Source organism: Musca domestica, unplaced genomic scaffold (genome assembly GCF_030504385.1).
Source record: "Musca domestica strain aabys unplaced genomic scaffold, Musca_domestica.polishedcontigs.V.1.1 27, whole genome shotgun sequence".
Classification (NCBI taxonomy): domain Eukaryota; kingdom Metazoa; phylum Arthropoda; class Insecta; order Diptera; family Muscidae; genus Musca; species Musca domestica.
The window spans coordinates 9,677,933-9,697,340 of record NW_026712286.1 but is presented as its reverse complement, the minus strand read 5'-3'; the positions used below and the strand labels follow the sequence as shown (position 1 = coordinate 9,697,340).

Here is a 19,408-nt window from a genome sequence, read left to right as displayed (position 1 = left end):
AAATACAGGGAAAAAATCAAAAGTTATGGCTCCCGGAAGCCTATTACGCAAACTTGTCACAACATTTTACTCTTTTTAGTAACTTCACTAACTTAACCATATCTCCGGAAGTTTATGAGCTACAGTTGTGAATTAAGCATCAATTTAAAACGAGCTCACTACCATTTAAAGCAATTTTTCTAATGAAAATGCAGCGTGTAAGTCTAGAGCTATAACCCTCGGGAAGGTAATGACGCAAACTTGCCATAAATTTGACTGTTTTTAGTAACTTTACTAATTTTACCATATCTCCGGGAATTTATGATCTACAGGTACGAATTTAGCATTAATGTAGAAGGAGCTGACTTCCATCTAAAATCAATATATGTTATAAAAAACAGTGAGTAAATTAAAAGTTATGGCCCCGGGAACAAAATCACGCAAACTTGACTGCTTAACGTAACTTTGCTAGATTTTACCATATCTTCAGGAGTTTACGAGCTACAGTTGTTAATTAAGCTTCAAATTAAGATGAGCTTATTTCAATCTAAAACTAATTTATTTTATGAAAATACAGCGAGAAAGTCAAAAGTTATGGCTCCCGGAAGGTAAAGACTCAAACTTGACAAAAATTTGAATGTTTTTAGTAACTTTGCTAATTTTACTATATCTTCGGTAATTTGTGAGTTATAGTTGTGCTTTAAGCCTCAATTAAAAATGAGCTTTCTTCCAACTAAAATCAATTTATTTTATTAAAATACAGTGAAAGAATCCAGAGTTATGGCTCCCGGAAGCCTATGACGCAAACTTGCCAAAAATTTGACTGTTTTTAGTAACTTCCCTAATTTCACCATATCTCCGGGATTATGTGAGCTACTGTTGCGAACTTAGTATCAGTGTAGAAGGAGCTAAGTTCCATCTAAAATCAATTTATGTTATTAAAAAATATTGAGGAACTTAAAAGTTATGGCCCCGGGAATACAATGGCGCAAACTTGCCAAAAATTTGACTGTTTTTAGTAACTTCACGAACTTAACCATATCTCCGGGAATTTATGAGGTACAGTTATAAATTAAGTATCAATGTAAAACGAGCTTACCTCCATCTAAAATCAATTTATTTTATGAAAATACACCAAGAAAATCAAAAGTTATAGCCCCGAAAAGCTATGACGCAAACTTGCCAAAACTGTTTTTGACTGTTTTTAGTAACTTCACTAACTTAACCATATCTCCGAGAATTTATGAGGTACATTTATGAATTAAGCATCAATGTAAAACGAGCTTACCTCCATCAAATATCGATTTATTTTATGAAAATACAGTGAGAAAATAAAAAGTTATGGCCTGCGGAAGACAATGACGCAAAATTGCCAAAATTGTTTTAATTTTTAGTAACTTTGCCAATTTTATCATATCTCCAGAAATATGTGAGGTACAGTCGTGAATTAAGCATCAATGTAAAACGAGCTTACCTCCATCTAATATCAATTTAATTTGTACATATGTAGAGGATAAATTAAAAGTTATGGTCCTTGAAAGACATTGACGCAAACATGCCAAAAACCTGACTGATTTTAGAAACTTCGCTAATTTTATCATATCTCCAGAAATATGCGAGCTACAGTCGTGAATTAAGCATCAGTATAAAGGGGAGATATTTTTGCATCAAGTTTTGCTCAATTTTGTGGGAATACTTTGTTTGGATAGAAAATTGTGTCTTAGTGTTTGGGTTCCTTTTTGTAAACTAGTTGTCTGGCAAAGTACGACAATTCGGTATAATATTTTTCAAAATATCTTTACAGTATTTATGTACAGCAATAAAATCTTTCCCACTATTAAAAAGACAATTTCAACTACTTCAAATATCATTTTATATAATTCAAATACATCCAATACTTCAGAAGTTATGACCTTCAGAAGACGATGACGCAAAAGTGTCAAAATTTCGGTCCGTTTCAGCAATTTCTTTCACTTGGCCATATCTCAGGCACTTTTTGAGTTCCATGGTAAAAATGAGCTTTCTTCCAACTAAAATCAATTTATTTTATTAAAATACAGTGAAAGAATCCAGAGTTATGGCTCCCGGAAGCCTATGACGCAAACTTGCCAAAAATTTGACTGTTTTTAGTAACTTCCCTAATTTCACCATATCTCCGGGATTATGTGAGCTACTGTTGCGAACTTAGTATCAGTGTAGAAGGAGCTAAGTTCCATCTAAAATCAATTTATGTTATTAAAAAATATTGAGGAACTTAAAAGTTATGGCCCCGGGAATACAATGGCGCAAACTTGCCAAAAATTTGACTGTTTTTAGTAACTTCACGAACTTAACCATATCTCCGGGAATTTATGAGGTACAGTTATAAATTAAGTATCAATGTAAAACGAGCTTACCTCCATCTAAAATCAATTTATTTTATGAAAATACACCAAGAAAATCAAAAGTTATAGCCCCGAAAAGCTATGACGCAAACTTGCCAAAACTGTTTTTGACTGTTTTTAGTAACTTCACTAACTTAACCATATCTCCGAGAATTTATGAGGTACATTTATGAATTAAGCATCAATGTAAAACGAGCTTACCTCCATCAAATATCAATTTATTTTATGAAAATACAGTGAGAAAATAAAAAGTTATGGCCTGCGGAAGACAATGACGCAAAATTGCCAAAATTGTTTTAATTTTTAGTAACTTTGCCAATTTTATCATATCTCCAGAAATATGTGAGGTACAGTCGTGAATTAAGCATCAATGTAAAACGAGCTTACCTCCATCTAATATCAATTTAATTTGTACATATGTAGAGGATAAATTAAAAGTTATGGTCCTTGAAAGACATTGACGCAAACATGCCAAAAACCTGACTGATTTTAGAAACTTCGCTAATTTTATCATATCTCCAGAAATATGCGAGCTACAGTCGTGAATTAAGCATCAGTATAAAGGGGAGATATTTTTGCATCAAGTTTTGCTCAATTTTGTGGGAATACTTTGTTTGGATAGAAAATTGTGTCTTAGTGTTTGGGTTCCTTTTTGTAAACTAGTTGTCTGGCAAAGTACGACAATTCGGTATAATATTTTTCAAAATATCTTTACAGTATTTATGTACAGCAATAAAATCTTTCCCACTATTAAAAAGACAATTTCAACTACTTCAAATATCATTTTATATAATTCAAATACATCCAATACTTCAGAAGTTATGACCTTCAGAAGACGATGACGCAAAAGTGTCAAAATTTCGGTCCGTTTCAGCAATTTCTTTCACTTGGCCATATCTCAGGCACTTTTTGAGTTCCATGGTAAAAAAGTTTTTCCTGTTATTGGAAAGACGAGTTGAATTACTTCAAAAATCATTTAATATCATTTAAATACAGCAAATACTTCAAAAGTTATGACCCTCGGAAGACGATACGCAAACGTACCCAAATTTCGATCTGTTTCACCAACTTCTTTCACTTGACCACATCTCAGGCACTTTTTGAGTTATCTCGATGAAATCTACAACAATTAAAAGGTGAGGCATTCCGCTTTTATAAGCCATTCTACGTCATGAGAAAATATCTTATAACGTACCATATACCGTATACGTACTGACAACACTAATACGCTCCATGGTACAATATCTTTTAATTGAGAACTTTTCATTGTTTTAAGCTCAAAAGTGATTGTGTTTTTCTGAAATGGCATGCAATTATAGGAAATCCCAATGAAATGCAAAAAATGAATAGGATATTCCAGCAAATAGTCACATTGTTTCAAGATAAAATCAGGTATTCAAATGAACAAGCATAAAATTAGTTTTGAGCCATAATCTAACCTTATTATCACACTGAGTTGGCACAAAAATTAAATTGCTAAATAGGAGGTGAGTTTTTTCCAGGAGCTTATATAGATACCTATCACCTCACACAATCTCCGTATGTGTTTGGCATGTCAATAACCCTAACTAAATTTAGTCTTCTTCCGATGCTTTGTTTTGCCATCGCCACCCAATGTCTGAATACTAATTTATGCGTATTTTTTTATTTCATTTTTATCTCCCAGCGAGCCAGCCAACCATTCGAACAAAAGCCAAACAAATTGTTATGGATGGTTTGGCGGATAACAAGATACTCAAACACAATTTGGGAGTGGGTGGGTGGAGTCTATAGGTTCCCTAACACATACGATTCGCATGCAGCCCTCGCACTGGTGTCAATAACTGTATGGGTGTGAAAGCTTAGATGTATCCTGCAAGGATATGTAAACTACGGGAGTGTGTGTGGGTGGTGATGAGCGGCCCTTAGGCTGAGCTAAATGTGTTGGCATGCATAAGGTTTCTGGTTGGGGTATTTTTCTTTCCAAACTTAAAGGCAAAAGGTTTGTGAGTAAAGTATCGGCCAGATTAAAGGTGTAAGGATACCCGACTTGAATTTAATGAGCCTTCCGGAAAAATAAACATGACTTTGCAGAACAAAATAAAACTTAACAAGATAAGGTGGCATGGAAACCCAATTTTCTTTTGGTGGGATATGCAAAAGGATGGCATTTTCTGGCAGCCTCCATGGCGTATTAGTATTATTAATTAATTCATAACACGTATACGCCCTCAAGGGGGAAGTCCTCATGGAAATAAGGGAACACACAAAACAGAGAGAAATATCTCCTTTATTATTTTTTCCTTTTTTCCAAAAAAAAGGCCAACAAGGAAACCATATTCCGACCAGAAAATATAACAATTAATTTGGAAACAATGAAAAACTGTTTGGGAAAATTCTGCTTAACCAGAAAACTTCCTTGAAACAAGGATGCGGCCGCAGGCCTTACAAGTAATTAACTAAAATATCATAGCGGGCATGAAAATGTGAAAATTTTAAGGGAAAATGGAAAACGGAACTAAATAATTTTTTCGCTGTTGTTGTATTTCGACTGGCTTGTTAAAATTTGTTGGTTTTGCCTGTCCTGCAGGCATATCTGCTGCTGAGGCATGGCAGTGGGAGTGTGGTTGGCCATGCATTAAAGCATTTTATTATTAATTACATTTAAATTATAGGCTTTGAATTGTAATTAGCGATCTAATAGAAAATGGGGTCTTTAAATTATTGCATACTTTTAGGCGTTAATTATGATTTATTGTGGAAGACATTTGGGAGGGTGTGTAATTAAATGCAATTATTTGGAATATTAATAAAGAGGGAGGAAAATTGGCATCATTATTCGACCGTAATTTTTATTCAAATATTTCATGAATAATTATTTGAAAAGAGCAATTAGCTTCGTGAAATACTGCGAGATCCTGAATTACTTAATTTATTTTTAGACTTCTTAGAAGTTTTCATTTCGAAAAAATTAAAGAATTTTATGGACTTACTTCTTCAAATGAGCAAGAAAATTTTGAATCTGCGGATGTCGGAACAGTATACGAAAGTTTATTAGGTTCCTGAATATTATTTTCTTAATTATATGTTTTCCATTATTTATATAATTCAATTAAAAATAATCGCATAGTTCTTAAGTTTTAAACCTAAACCTTGCCTTTCTTTCTCTTTATTTCCAGATTTAGCATTCTCCAGCACCTCAACGATAACATCATATCACAATCATCTGCATCATCAAAATTGTACAAAATCGGAGCGGATACGAATCAAGAAGGGATGTGAAATCATCGATAAACGTTGCCATTGCTGGCCGACGTTAAAAGTGTGTCGAAATCAGGTGAACACCGGATCGGGTTCGAGAATTCTGCGATGGCATTTCAAAACGCTGGAGGTGAGTAGACATGGAAAATTACAAGAATAGTAGAATTTTTAACAGATTGAAATAGTGCCAAAATTTGGGAATACTTTTGTACCAAATGATAATAATTGACAGGGCAACAGTTTCACAATAAGTATGCCATTCATGGGATCATATCTCTTGATTCCGAGCATATGTCTCTAGAAAGTGATATATATTTGAAAAATGATTAGATCGTCTCTACAATTATGTAAGAAAACTTTCTGAAGCCAATATATTGCCAAAGATATGGCCACATAAAAATTATTGCAAAAAGTTGTTAGTTTATGGGACTGTTTGGGTAACTTGTTTTCAGAGCCTATAACTTTTTTAGTAATCAAAATATATTTATTATTTGACTCAGAATTTGAAGCTATATGCCCTACTCCCTCCCAAAATGTAAAGTGTTGCAATATTTTGAATTAAAACTCTATCAATATTTGTGCAAATATTAATTTCATTAATCTTTTTTTTTTAAATACCGAAGGGATACAGTAATTATCATAATTATGAAGTCATATATTTTGATATTAAAGAGTTATATCAATATTGTAATGAGCGTTGCAAAGAAGACTATCTGGCCTTTACAATAATGTATGAAACTTTACTGTAACCCACAGTTTACAAGAGATATGGCCATTTTAAAAGCATGACAAAAAGTATGTATTTTTGATCGGTTTTGCGTAACTCTCTTCAAGGGAGAATAACTTCTGCAGAAATCCATATACATATATCATATTCTTTAAAGTCGAAAGCACATGCTCCACCTCTTCTAAAAAGCACAGTGTTGCCATATTTTGGTTTGAAAATTCATTAAATATTTTATCAAGACTGAATTGAATGATGGTACTTAAGAAGAAAGCAGGCAAATAAAAAATACGCCACTCATGGGTTCATATCTCCGTACCCACAATAGGTATTGGCATAAAGGTATAAGAATTTGAAAGAAGAGATCCTTATCCATTCCTAATGTATTCTATGTATGTGTATGTCATAAACTGCGAAAGATATGGCTAAATATAATGGATGCCAAAATTGGCTAATTTATTCGGCCTTTTAAGTAGCTCTCTTCCAGGGAGCACAATTTCTGTAGTAATACATGTATAAATACTATATTCCTAAACTTGAAAGCAAATGTAATACCTCTTCTAAAAATTCACAGTGTTGCCATATTTTGGTTTGGAAATTCCTTAAATTTTTTGATCAAAACTTAATTGAACTGTGGTACTTTAGAAGACACGAGGCAAAATAAAGTTACGCCACTCATGGGTTCATATCATTGCATCCATAATAGGTATCGACATAAAGGTATAAGAATTTAAAACAAGAGGTCCTCATCTATTCCTGATGTACACTATGTAGGTGTATGTCATAAACTGTCAAAGATGTGGCTAAATAAAATAGGTACCAAAATCGGCTAATTTATTTGGCCTTTTAAGTAACTCTATTCAAGGGGCTGTAACTTCCAAACTAATTAAATATTTCCTTCTAGTATGACTTAAAATGAGTGAGGCGGCAATACCGCCCTCAAAAATATGTAGTGTTGCCATATTTCGAAATTAAAATTGCTCAAAATAATAGAAATCGTGGATTTCATTGTTGCAATTTCGAATTCCCCAGGATGTAAAATTGGATTCCATTCTTGGGATCAAATCTTTCATTGTATCAAAGTAGAGACTTTAAAAAACATGGTTTGAAAAGAAGAATGCTTCAGCTTTACATCGATGTATGACATTTGGAAATAGCTCTTTAAATATTTCAACAACATTTAATTCAATGGTGCTACTATTTTAAAGAGGCTGGCAAATTAAAATGACGCCACTCATTGGTTCATATCTTCATCCCCACAATAAGCATTGCCATATAAGTATCAGGGTTTGAAAGAGGACACCTCATCCATTTCTGAGGAACACTATGTAGGTGTATATCAAAAACTCCCAAAGATACGGGTAAATAAAGTAGATACAAAAATCAGCAATTTTTTCGACCTTTTTGCGTAGCTCTATTCTAGGGGCTGTAATTGCCGAAGTCATAATATTTTTCAATTTTTTTGAGTTAGCAATGAAAGAAGAGGCAATACGGTCCTCAAAAATTTGCAGTTTTCCCATATTTCGCCATAAAAATTCCCAAAACAATAAGAATTATAGATAGACCAATGCAATTTCGAATGCTACGGGTTGTCTAATTGGCTTCACATCTTCATATAAAATTGTTGGTCATATCAAAGTAAACACTATTCTAACATTGTGTGGAAAGAAGAATCCCTCCTCTTTACGTCGATGTATGTCATTTGAATATAGCTCTTAAATATCCTGATTTATGGCGCAATGAAGATAGTTACTGAAAAATAGGAAATATTTGGTCATTTTGCGTAACTCTCATCTAGACACTAAAACTTTTCAAAATGATAAATGTATGTTAGTGAAATGAAAGGATTTTAAGAGTGGGGATATCAGTTCTTTATTTATTGGTGAAAAGTGGATAAATTCGCGCACATTCTGGTAGACAAATTCTGACCAAAAAATCTCTTTCAAAGCTTTTAGCCTAAATGTTTGGTTTGGTTTTTATAATTGATCAAAATTACTAAAATTAGTTAAGACTTAAAAAACCTGCAAGAATTCTCCATTATAATTGGAATTGAAATTCTCAAACAAGTATTTGCTTGGGTGCGTATGATCACTGACGTCACTTATACACTACCCTATTTATTTATGTATATTGCCATGCAATTTATGTGGAAAGAAAGGGAAATACATTCAAGATTTCGCTAGATAATCATGAGTTAGAAAGATGAAAGGCTCTCCTTTACCTCGATATAGAATTTTGAAATATAACTCTCTTATTACCTGAGTTATGGCCAAATTAAGATGCGTACGAAAAAGTGACAAAATTTTGGTAGTTTTGCGTAACTCTCCTCTAGAGGTTAAATCTTCTAAATAAATGTAGGTATTTTAGTGAAACCTCTTTATATTGAAATCAGAGCTTTACAGCAATCTTATTTTTGTTAGAAATTAAGCACTCCAACTCTTACTTTGAAAAGTCAGCTTTCGACCCAAATTTATTCCTAAACCCAATTTTTGCAAAAGCTTCTCTTTTGATTTTCTGTTTTAAAAAAGTAAATCGGTTTGAATTTAATAACGTTAAACATAAAGTAGAAGGATAAATGCCTCCTCTTTGCATCGAAAGTTAGTTTTTGAAAAGATCTCTTTGATTGCCTGAGTTATGGCTAAATTAAGATGGGTACGAAAAAGTGCCAAATTTTTGGTAATTTTGCGTAACTCACTTCTAGAGGACGAATCTTCCAAATAAGTGTAGGTATTTTATTAAAACCACTTTATATTGATAGCAGAGCTGTCCAGCATTCTAATTCTTGTTGGAAATTTAGCACTCCAACTCTTAATTTGAAAAGTCCCATTTGATCCGAATTTACTCTAAATTAAAATTTTTGCAAATTTTTTTGTCTTGGTTTTCAATTTTAAAGCAAGTAAATCGACTTCCTTCTAATAAGGCTTATCGCTAACTGGAAAGATGAATGTTTCTCCTTTACAATGATGTATGCTTTTTGAATTGATCTCTTTTATTGCCTGAGTTATGGCTAAATTAAGATGGGTACAAAAAAGTGCCAAATTTTTGGTCGTTTTGCGTAACTCTCAGCTAGGGGGCGAAACTTCTAAGTTAATACAGGAATTTTTTTAAAACCAATTTATTTTGGAAGCAGAGCTGTCCAGCTTTCTTATTCTTGTTAGAAAATAAGCACCCAAGCTCATACTTTGGAAAGAACCCTTTCGATCCAAATTCACTTCATAACAAAATTTTTGCAAAATTTTCATCTATGGTTTTATATCTATAAACAAGTAATTCGGTTTTCATTTAATAAGGATATTCATAAATTGGAAAAGTGAATATCTCTGCTCTACAACCATGTTTGTTTTTTGAATATAGCTTTTTAATTATCTGAGTTATGGCCTAATTAAGAAAGGTACGAAAAAGTGCCAAATTTTTGGTCGTTTTGCGTAATCCTCATCTAGAGATCAAAACTTCTAAATAAATATAGGTATTTTAGTAAAAATACTTTATTTTGAAAGCAGGGTAGCATAGCTTTCTTATTCTTGTTAAAAATAAAGCAATCCAACTTTTACCGTGAAAAGTCCCCCTTTGTTTAAAATTCACTTTGAACCTAATTTTTGCAAAATTTTCGACTTTGGTTTTATATTTTTAAAACAACAAAAAAATCGGTCTCTACATTAAAAGGGGCAACATTTTACAATATAGTTGGATTATTATCATTGCCATAACGTCTAGTTAAGAATATTTTCCATTGTATTTGCGTGCGTATGATTACCGCCATCACTTATAAGCCACCTGATCCTTTTTATAAATATTCCTACTTTTTTGTTTTCTTTGCAAATTTTTAAAACAACTCCATATAAAAAAGATGCAAATTTTTATAATAGACTTTGATTCTGAATATTACCATAACGTTTATTTTAAATTATTTACATTGGTGCTTGGGTGCGTATGATTATTGTCGTCACTTATACGTCTCCCAATTGTTTTACGATTGTTTCCCTACAGCATTTTTTGAATGAAATATAAATACAAAGTTAATTTTATTTTCAAATTCAAAACTCATTTCCCCCGTTTTCAAATATTTATTCAGCTTCAATTTCCCCTCTCCTCAAAATTTTCCTCCCAACCCTTAAATTGCATTGAAGTTCCCGCATTACGCCCCAAATAATTGCATTTCTCATTATGTTTATCTTATTTACAACCTGCTGAGCAAGCAAAATATCCTTTGGAGACAACTCAAACTCACACACACATATGCAGGCAAACATTTCCGAAGACAATGCATTGCGGTATGTCAGGATATTTAAATATAAAGATACTAGTCGATGCCGAACTACGAAAATGTGGTTCGTTAATGGGTTTCACTGGCAGAGACATACGTGTGTGTGTGTGAGAGTAAGTGTATTCAGTTCTGCAACGACATTTTTGTTACGTGTTGCTATGGTGACATTTATCACCAACACCCTTTTGTGTAGCACTCTGTAAGTTAGTGTGTGTGAGGAAATCCTTGAGATATATCTTTGCCAGCACTTTCTTTACTTCATATTCCTTGCCTCTGCTCCCCTCACATGCCAGTTCCCTCAAAGTACGACTGCTGCTTAATGTCATTTGTGTAGTGTCATCGTGCAATTCATTTCATTTATTGTACCGCATTACATTTGTTAAATGAACGAAGGACGTCATTGATCTTTGCCATTGCATTGTCGGCAAAAGTGGGTAACTGACGAATTCTTGCTTTGATTGCTTTGCTTCTCGGCAAGGAAACCATCGAAGCAAACCAACCAGTCGACCAAAGCATTAACTTGGTTAAACATCGCCAGTTAAGTTCAAACATTTAATCAAAGTCTCAAACAGGCTTGTCATTAAAATAGAGTGCAATCATTTGTATGAAGACATACATATCCGGTCAATGGGGAAAGGGGGAGATCAAGGGGTGGAGATTTTCTGTCATCAAATTTAAGTTGATTGCCAAAAAGGATAGGATCTAAAATCAAGGAGAGCTATTCAGATTTTTCTTTAGAAATTTAAAAAAAATGTTTTTTGTTTCTTTCTTCTTTCCAGGACTGCCAAGTTAATTTAGTGAGCCTCATAAAAACGGAATTGGATTTCGATGAGGACTATACAATAGCACCGAATTTGTTTTCACACAAAAAGACAAGACGAAGGAAGAAATTTCGAACAAAAGAGTAAGTATCCAGCTATTGTTTTGGGGTGTAAATAACACAAACATTTTGATGAGGTTATTTAATAGAGTGGGTCGTATAAGTTATGTCACAACGTATACGCCCCACATATCTTTTAATTTAAAACTATGTGTGATTTATTCCTAATCTTGGAGGAATCTAGCGGGATCTCTTTAGGAAAATATTTTCAAGGAAGTTGCATGGATTTCATCAGGTTTTTTTTCTGAAGGAATATTGATTTTTTTTTTTTTTATAAAAAATTATTTATGACAGACAGACAGCCGATACTTGGTTTATGAAAACTTCTTCTAAAGGAATGTTCTCAGATTTTGAAAAAAAATTCCCAAAGGCGATCCATGGATATTTTAATTGTTATACCCTACAACACGAGATGGTCAGGGTATTATGTCTTTGTGCATTTGTTTGTAACAGGAAAAAGAAACGAGATAGACCCATAGTTCCTTTTGATGATCTGCACAGAATCACATTCTGAGTCGATTTATGCATGTCCGTCCGTCTGTCCATGTATTTTTGTAAACAAAGTACAGTTCGCATTTATTGCCCTATCCAGACGAAATTTTGCACAAATCATTTGTTTGGCCCAAGGGCTAACCCTATTGAAATTGGAGATAATCAGTCAAAATTTAGATCTAGCTCCCATATATATCTTCGTCCGATTTGCCTTTTATTGCGCACCATACTTGTAATATCAGTCCGAATAGTATGGAATTCTGCACAAATTAGGCCTGAAAATAAGTATGCCAAATTTTATCGATTCAGATATAGCTATAGCTTCCATATATATTGTTCATCCCATTTGTTATTTTTGTCCTCGGCAGCCGTAATATGCACTCTGTAACAACAATATTTGGGGAAATATATCAAATACAGCTCAGAAATACCTTTGCTAAATTTTATCGAGTTCGGTTCAGATTTGAATATAGCTCTCATATATGACTTCGTCCGATTTGTCTTTTATTGTGCACCAAATGTGTAATATAAGCCCGAATAGTATGGAATTTTGCACACACAACCAAAATAGGCCTGAAAATAAGTATGCCAAATTTGATCGAAATCGGTTCAGATATAGCTATAGACCCCACATATATTGTTCATCCGATTTGTTATTTTTTGTCTTCCGCAGCCGTAATATGCACTCTGTTACAACAATATTTGGGGAAATATATCAAATACAGCTCAGAAATACCTTTGCTAAATTTTGTCATGATCAGTTCAGACTTGGATATAGCTCCCATATATAACTTCGTCCGATTTACGTTTTATTGTGCACCAAACGTCTAATATTTGCCCAAATGGGATGATATTTGGCACTTACGACCGAATTGAGTCTAGAAGCTAGTATTTCAAATTTGGTGAAGATCGGTTCAGATATAGCTATAGCTCCCATATTCTCTGTTCATCCGATTTGTTAACCACAGCCGTAATATGCACTCCGTAACAGCGATATTCAGGGAAATTTATCAAATACAGCTCAGAAATATCTTTGCCAAATTTTATAGAGATCGGTTCAGATTTGGATATAGCTCCCATATATATTTTTATCTGATTTCAAATTAATTGTGCGCCAAATGGGCAATACAAGTCCGAATTTAAAAGATGCAAATGCTTCGACATATTTAGTCCTTTGAACTTTAAATTAAAATTATAATCATAGCGTGTATGATTGAATTCTCCCATAAAAACTTGTAATTGTTATGTGGAGCTCTATGTGGGTATCATAAAGTCGGCCCCGCTCGGCTTTAGGACTTTCTTTACTGTTTTATTTTTTTTTTTTGACGTATTATGACGTCTTCTAGGACCTATAGTGATTTTTTTATGGAATATTTCTTCTATTGCCCCCCTATTGAAATTTAATAAAGATAATTTTTGTCTTTGACTTCATCCTTCTAAAATGAAAATTTGTTGGAGATTTGTGGCAACAAATCACAAAATTCGGTTTTAACCCTAAAATGTGTTTTTAATATATATAAATGACGTTCAGGTAAGACTAAGACCCTACACGTCTTCTAGAACCTTTAGTAGAATTTTATGACAAATAATTTTGTGGAATATTTTGAGATTTGTGCCAAAATTCACACAAACTTCGGCCTTAACCCTAAAATATTTTTTTAATATATCTGAATTCCTGGCGTTTAGGAATATGTCCTGTAGGACGTATAGTAGAATTTTATGACAAATAATTTTCTGGAATATTTTGACTTGCAAATGTCTCGTTAAAAGAGAGTTTTTAACCATATTTTCAAAAGAGGACCAAAAAGACCGCTTTGTTGACTCGCTTGTGGGTTAAATTTTTCGAGCAAAATATTTCATTGAATGACAGTGAATTTGGTTTGCATTTTTCAATATTTTCCCGTTCGTGAAGATTTTTATGGAAAATTTTCCCGATGGTGAAGATTTTCGTAGAAAATTTTCCCGTTGGTGATTATTTTTATGGAAAATTTTCCGATGGTGAAGATGTTTTTAGAAAAATTTCCTGTTGATGAGGATTTTCTTAAAAAAAAAGTCCTGTCGATGAAGATTTTTCTTAGTAAATTTTTCCGTTGGTCAAAATTTTCATTGAAAAATTTTCCGTTGGTGAAGATACTTATGGAAATTTTTCCCAATGGTGAAGATTTTCATAGAAATTTTTTGTTCGATAGCGAAGATTTTCCTATAGACAATTTTCACTATTGGTGAAGAATTTCTTGCAGAAATATATACCTTAAACAAACAGATTTCGCGGAATCTTAGTTCGAAAATTTCTGTATATGGAGGAGAAAAGGGGAACTTGGCACCCTTTAATTAGGTGACTTTGCGTCCGGCACACGTGTCTTATCTTCTGGATTTTCCCACAATTTAAAAATTATTTGAAAATTTTGTAATTTGTCACACAGTGTTGTTTGAGAATCCTGTCAACTATTTTTTTGTCATTTTTAAAGATTATGCTCCATGAAAAAAAATATTAAAAATATGAAAAAAAAAAAAAATAATAAAACAAAGTAAGATTTAAAACTTAATTATCACCATACAGTCATTTCAAAATTTATTTTTATTGTCTAAAAATAAAAAAAGAAAATCCTCCTCCACATTTAATTTCTCAAAAACTTTAAGGACTTCAAAAAAAAAAAAAAAATTCCCATTAATTTTACATCAGCATCATTAAATTTCCTCCTTTTCCATGGGAAAAGAAAAACTTGAAATGTAATTCTCTTTTTTTTTGCCTTCCTTCTTTAAAGTTGTTTTGTTGTTTCCTTTCTGTGTGTGTGTGAATATATATATGTGTGTGTGTCATTAACTACATATATCCTCTTTGGAAAGTGGATTGTAACTTACTGATGTTACAATTGTTTATAAAGTCCTTATTGTCTTAGTTTTTGTTGCTGCTGTTGTTGTTTACGTCTGTTTTCTCACGACTTATTTCCGTTTCCTGTTATAGATTTTTATTTAATTGTCTTTTGGCACAGAAAAACAAAAAAACAAAAGAAACGCAAAGAGAAGACTCGAGTCAAAGTGGAGGAATACGAAATTCATGGCATCCTCAGAATATTTGTAATGTGTTTTATTGGTGTTGTTGTAGTAGTTGTTGTTATTATTTTTATGTTGGCTGTTGTTCTACGAATTTCTGTGTTCTATTAGATTTTGTGTGATTATAAGATATCCGGTGACAGGCACACACACACTCGCTCACTCACTCACTCACATGTATTTCTAAATAGATTATGTATTTTAGCCCAGACATCCTAGACAAGATGAACGTAAGAAACTTGGCTTAGGTAAAAGTGACAGCTATGTAAGATGTATGTATGTGTGTGTGGGCGTGTGTGTGTTGGTAACTGTGTCACCGGATGTATTATGTGTGATTTCAGTTATTTGCTTTGGCTGTATGTGTGTGTCTCTGTGCCATGTGACAGTTATTTAACAAATTAGTAAGAATAATTTCTGTTGGAATTTTTATTACATTTCAAACACATCATTATTGCCTAATGAGGAATTTAATTTCGGTATAATATAACACTACGGCCCAGTAAATAAATCTAGGCCATAAACACACAGAAGCATACACACACAAATTAAATGCCTAAAAATATGCCACACTTTATCTAATGGCATATAAATATATTATTATGAGTGCGGCTCTAAATGACACATGAATTATAACAAAAAGGATTATCAAATATCAATGATAATTGCCGAGTGTGTGTGTGTGTGTGTGTGATATTTGTGATATTTATATAAGGACTAGAAATATGTTCATAGCAATTATCCGGTAATGAAGCCATGATATTATGTTTTGTGTTGAATATCTAATTTCAGAGCATTTTGTTGGCAAGTCAAATAATATTTGAAATGTGATGGGATTGAAGGAGATAAGGGAAATATGCATTTTATTGGTAATATAATTGAGGTATGAGCAATGGCAACACTCATACGCCACCAGATCCATTTCTCTTTGTGGTAGGGGGGTTGCGTATGATTTATGGCTTATACACAGAAAAAAAAGAAAACTTTTCGGAGAGGAATTTATGTAAGGCATTTCTCAGCGATAATTCTAACCTAAAAACCACTAATCGTACGCAGACAGACATAGATGTCTTTGAAAATAGAAAAAAAACGGCTGATATGGGAAAAAAGTTCAAATAAAATATTGGTGTGAAGAAAATATTTGTATACCCTCCACCATAGTATGGAGGGTATATTAATTTTGTCATTCCGTTTGTAACACCTCGAAACATACACCTTAGACCCCACAGAGTTAATATATTCTTGATCAGCATAAAATTCTATGTCGATTTAGCGATGTCCGTCTGTCTGTCCGTCTAGGGAAATCGCTCTAGCTTCCGAACGAATTGAAGTAGATTGATAAAATTCTCTCAAATGTATGATATTCGGTATTTTGATGATTTTAGCGACATTATTCACCGAAATCCTTTCAAATTTCGTATTTGAAGTTCGAAATGGATACTACAGCCTAAGACAGAAAATTGCTATGCAGGTCCACGTCTTCGTAGAGCCCCCATATAGCGGTACCTCCCGATATTCGGTATTTTGATGATTTTAGCGAAATTCTGCATCGGAATTGTCTCAAATTTGGTATTTGAAGTTCGTAATGGATACTACAGCCTAAGACAGAAAATTGCCTAAGACAGAAAATTATCTGTGAAGTTCCATGTCTTCGAATAGGCCTCATATAACGGTACCTAGGTATCTTTGGACCAAATCTGTTTCAGGACATTTGGAGTCGATCTAGTGATGTCCGTCCGTCCGTCTGTCTGTCTGGCTGCTGCGCACGATAACTCTCAAAGGGAGTATCCGATTTGATCCAAACTTGGTACATCGTAATATTATTATCAAACTTAGCTTAAGTTCGGAGATAGGCAATATCGGTCCACTACTTTTGGTACCTCCACCACACAAAATGTCACTATTTTCAAAGAAAATAATTTACTGCACTGAAAGACAAAGATTAATCCTATTTTGCTCTAACTAACCGAATATCAACAATATCGGTCTACTCCATCAAGTACCTCCCCCACAAAGGGCCCACATTTTGAATTATTTTGAATATCAATGAAGCTCTTTAAACGCGAAATTAATATCCGATTCTATTTAGACTTGGCACATCTCAATATTTAAATCAACACAAAATCTGTTAAAAATATGATATATATCGGACGCTATCTTCTGGTACCTCCCCCACAAAGGGTCAAAGTTTTTAAGAACCAAAACGATTAAAAAATCCGAAATACGCATCCAACTCTATTCATATTTCACATGTCCCACTATTGCTACTAACACAATATCTACTGTGAAGATGGGACATATAGGTCCACTCCATCTAGTACCTCCCCCACAAAGGGTTAAAATTTTGAATACCAATGAAGCTCATAAAACGCAACACAAGATCTGTTAAAAAGATAGTAGAGATCGCAGCACTTCTTATGGTACCACCCCCAAAAAGGGTTCAAAGTTTTGAACAACCAAACCGATTATAAAATCCGAAAGAAGCACCCAACTCTCTTCATATTTCACATATTCCATTATTTCTACTAACACAATATCTACTGTGAAGATGGGATATACCGGTGCATTCCTACTGGATCCTCCCCCACAAAGGGTAACATTTTCTAATATCCACGAAGCTCATAAAAAGCGAAATTACCATCCCATTCCATTTAGACTTCGTACATCTCAATATTTCCATCAACACGAGATCTTTTATGAAGATTATAGAGATCGGAACATTTCTTCTGGTACCTCCCCCACCAAGGGTAAAAATTTTGACTAACCAAAATGATCATTAAATCCGAAATAAGCACTCGGTTCTCTTCAAATTTCACAAATGACATTATTTTTACTTACACAAGATCTGCTGTAAAAATAGCATATATTGGCGCACTCCTTCTGGTTCTTCCACCACAAAGGGTTGAAAATATTGACAAAACAAAATGCTCATAAAACGCGAATTAAACATCCAACTTTCTTCAAATTTCACACATCGAAATATTTTTACTAACTCAAAGTCTGTTGTGAAGATGATATGAATCTGCGAAGCCCTTTTGTTACCTAACCCACAAGGAGTTAAAATTTTCAGTAGTTATATCTGTCATAACTTGGCAAAAATCCTTCGTTTCATCCAACATGCTATATGTAAATGTTTTCAGAAATCTGATATGAATATGTAATTTATTGGAATTTAGGATTTCGTATAAAATTGGATATGAATGTTCGATTTCCAGTAAATTTAGCATATACCAATATATTTATCTGTATTAGGTGGAGTGAAATATTTCGGTCCGCTATATCTGGTCCTCACGCATTTTTTCACATTTTCCAAAAAAAAAAATTGCTCATATCTCATAGAGAGTATAGGAAGTAGACGACACCGGTCAAATATGGCATGTTTTAATATTTATATCAGACTCAGATAAGAATTGGACAATATTGACCAACTGCTTCGGAATCTCCCCCTTTAAAAAAATTGTCAACAGTTATAATAGTCCCAAATCAAGGCTAGGGACATGCATCTGTAGGCAAACCCGACTGATACTATTTAACTTGTTTTTTTATTTTAAATTCGGGTTTATAGCTGAAAGGTCCTTTAAAAAATTAAAAATCTAAGATTGTAGGCTTGATGTCCATTCAGAAGAAAAAAGTCCATTATTTTATTATTTTATTATTATTAATATTATATTGACCATTCAGGGAAATTTTCGGGAGCGTGTAGTAGGTAGATATTTAATTAATATAAATAAATTAAATATTAAAATTTATAATAATAAATAAATAATCACACTTTGATCCAAAAAATCCTCCCCAAAACATTGCATAACAAAATCTGGGGGTCCTTTATGCGTATACGTAACGTCAATACTCATACGATCTCTATACCTTCTAAAACTAAACCTACAACACCTTTGAAATTTAGATTTAGAAGTGTGTTGAACACAGAGAATGTTCAACACACTTCCTTTTTATGGTTTATATCCATGGGACTTCAAAAACAACTCTCAATTAAAAAAAGCTATCCATATTTAACTTTAAAAATTTTCCCTTAGAAAACAAATTCCTCGAAATTAACTTCCCCCTCAAATGTAAATAGTCTCGAAATTTAATTATAGCAGATAAAATGTCATGCTGTGCTCAAAAGCAGTTTGCCTTAAGCTCTTTCGAAAAAAATGTTGTTTTAATACACCTACCTAGCTACCGAGACAGACAAAAAAGATAAAAATAAAAAAAATGCAGACAGGATAACGACGACTACATCAATCTTAAGAAAAAAAAAACAAAGTTGAGTCTTTTATCTTATAACCTTTAAAATGCCCACACAGGGAAGATAAAGGCTCTGTAAAAGTTATTTCGATTTTAAAAATATGGCAAAGAAAAATGTGAAGTGATTATTACGATGTGTAAAAAGA

General features: G+C 33.1%; 1 protein-coding gene across 1 annotated transcript in view; it reads left to right on the top strand.

Annotated features, from left to right (window-relative positions):
* The window catches only part of LOC105262427 (cysteine-rich motor neuron 1 protein), a 156,175-nt gene that overhangs the window by 106,255 nt on the left and 30,512 nt on the right, over window positions 1-19,408 (top strand). The window contains exons 4-5 of the mRNA XM_059124186.1: window positions 5,522-5,733; window positions 11,371-11,495. Of these exons, the coding sequence (XP_058980169.1) occupies window positions 5,522-5,733; window positions 11,371-11,495 (337 nt within the window). The remainder of the gene's footprint in view (window positions 1-5,521; window positions 5,734-11,370; window positions 11,496-19,408) is intronic.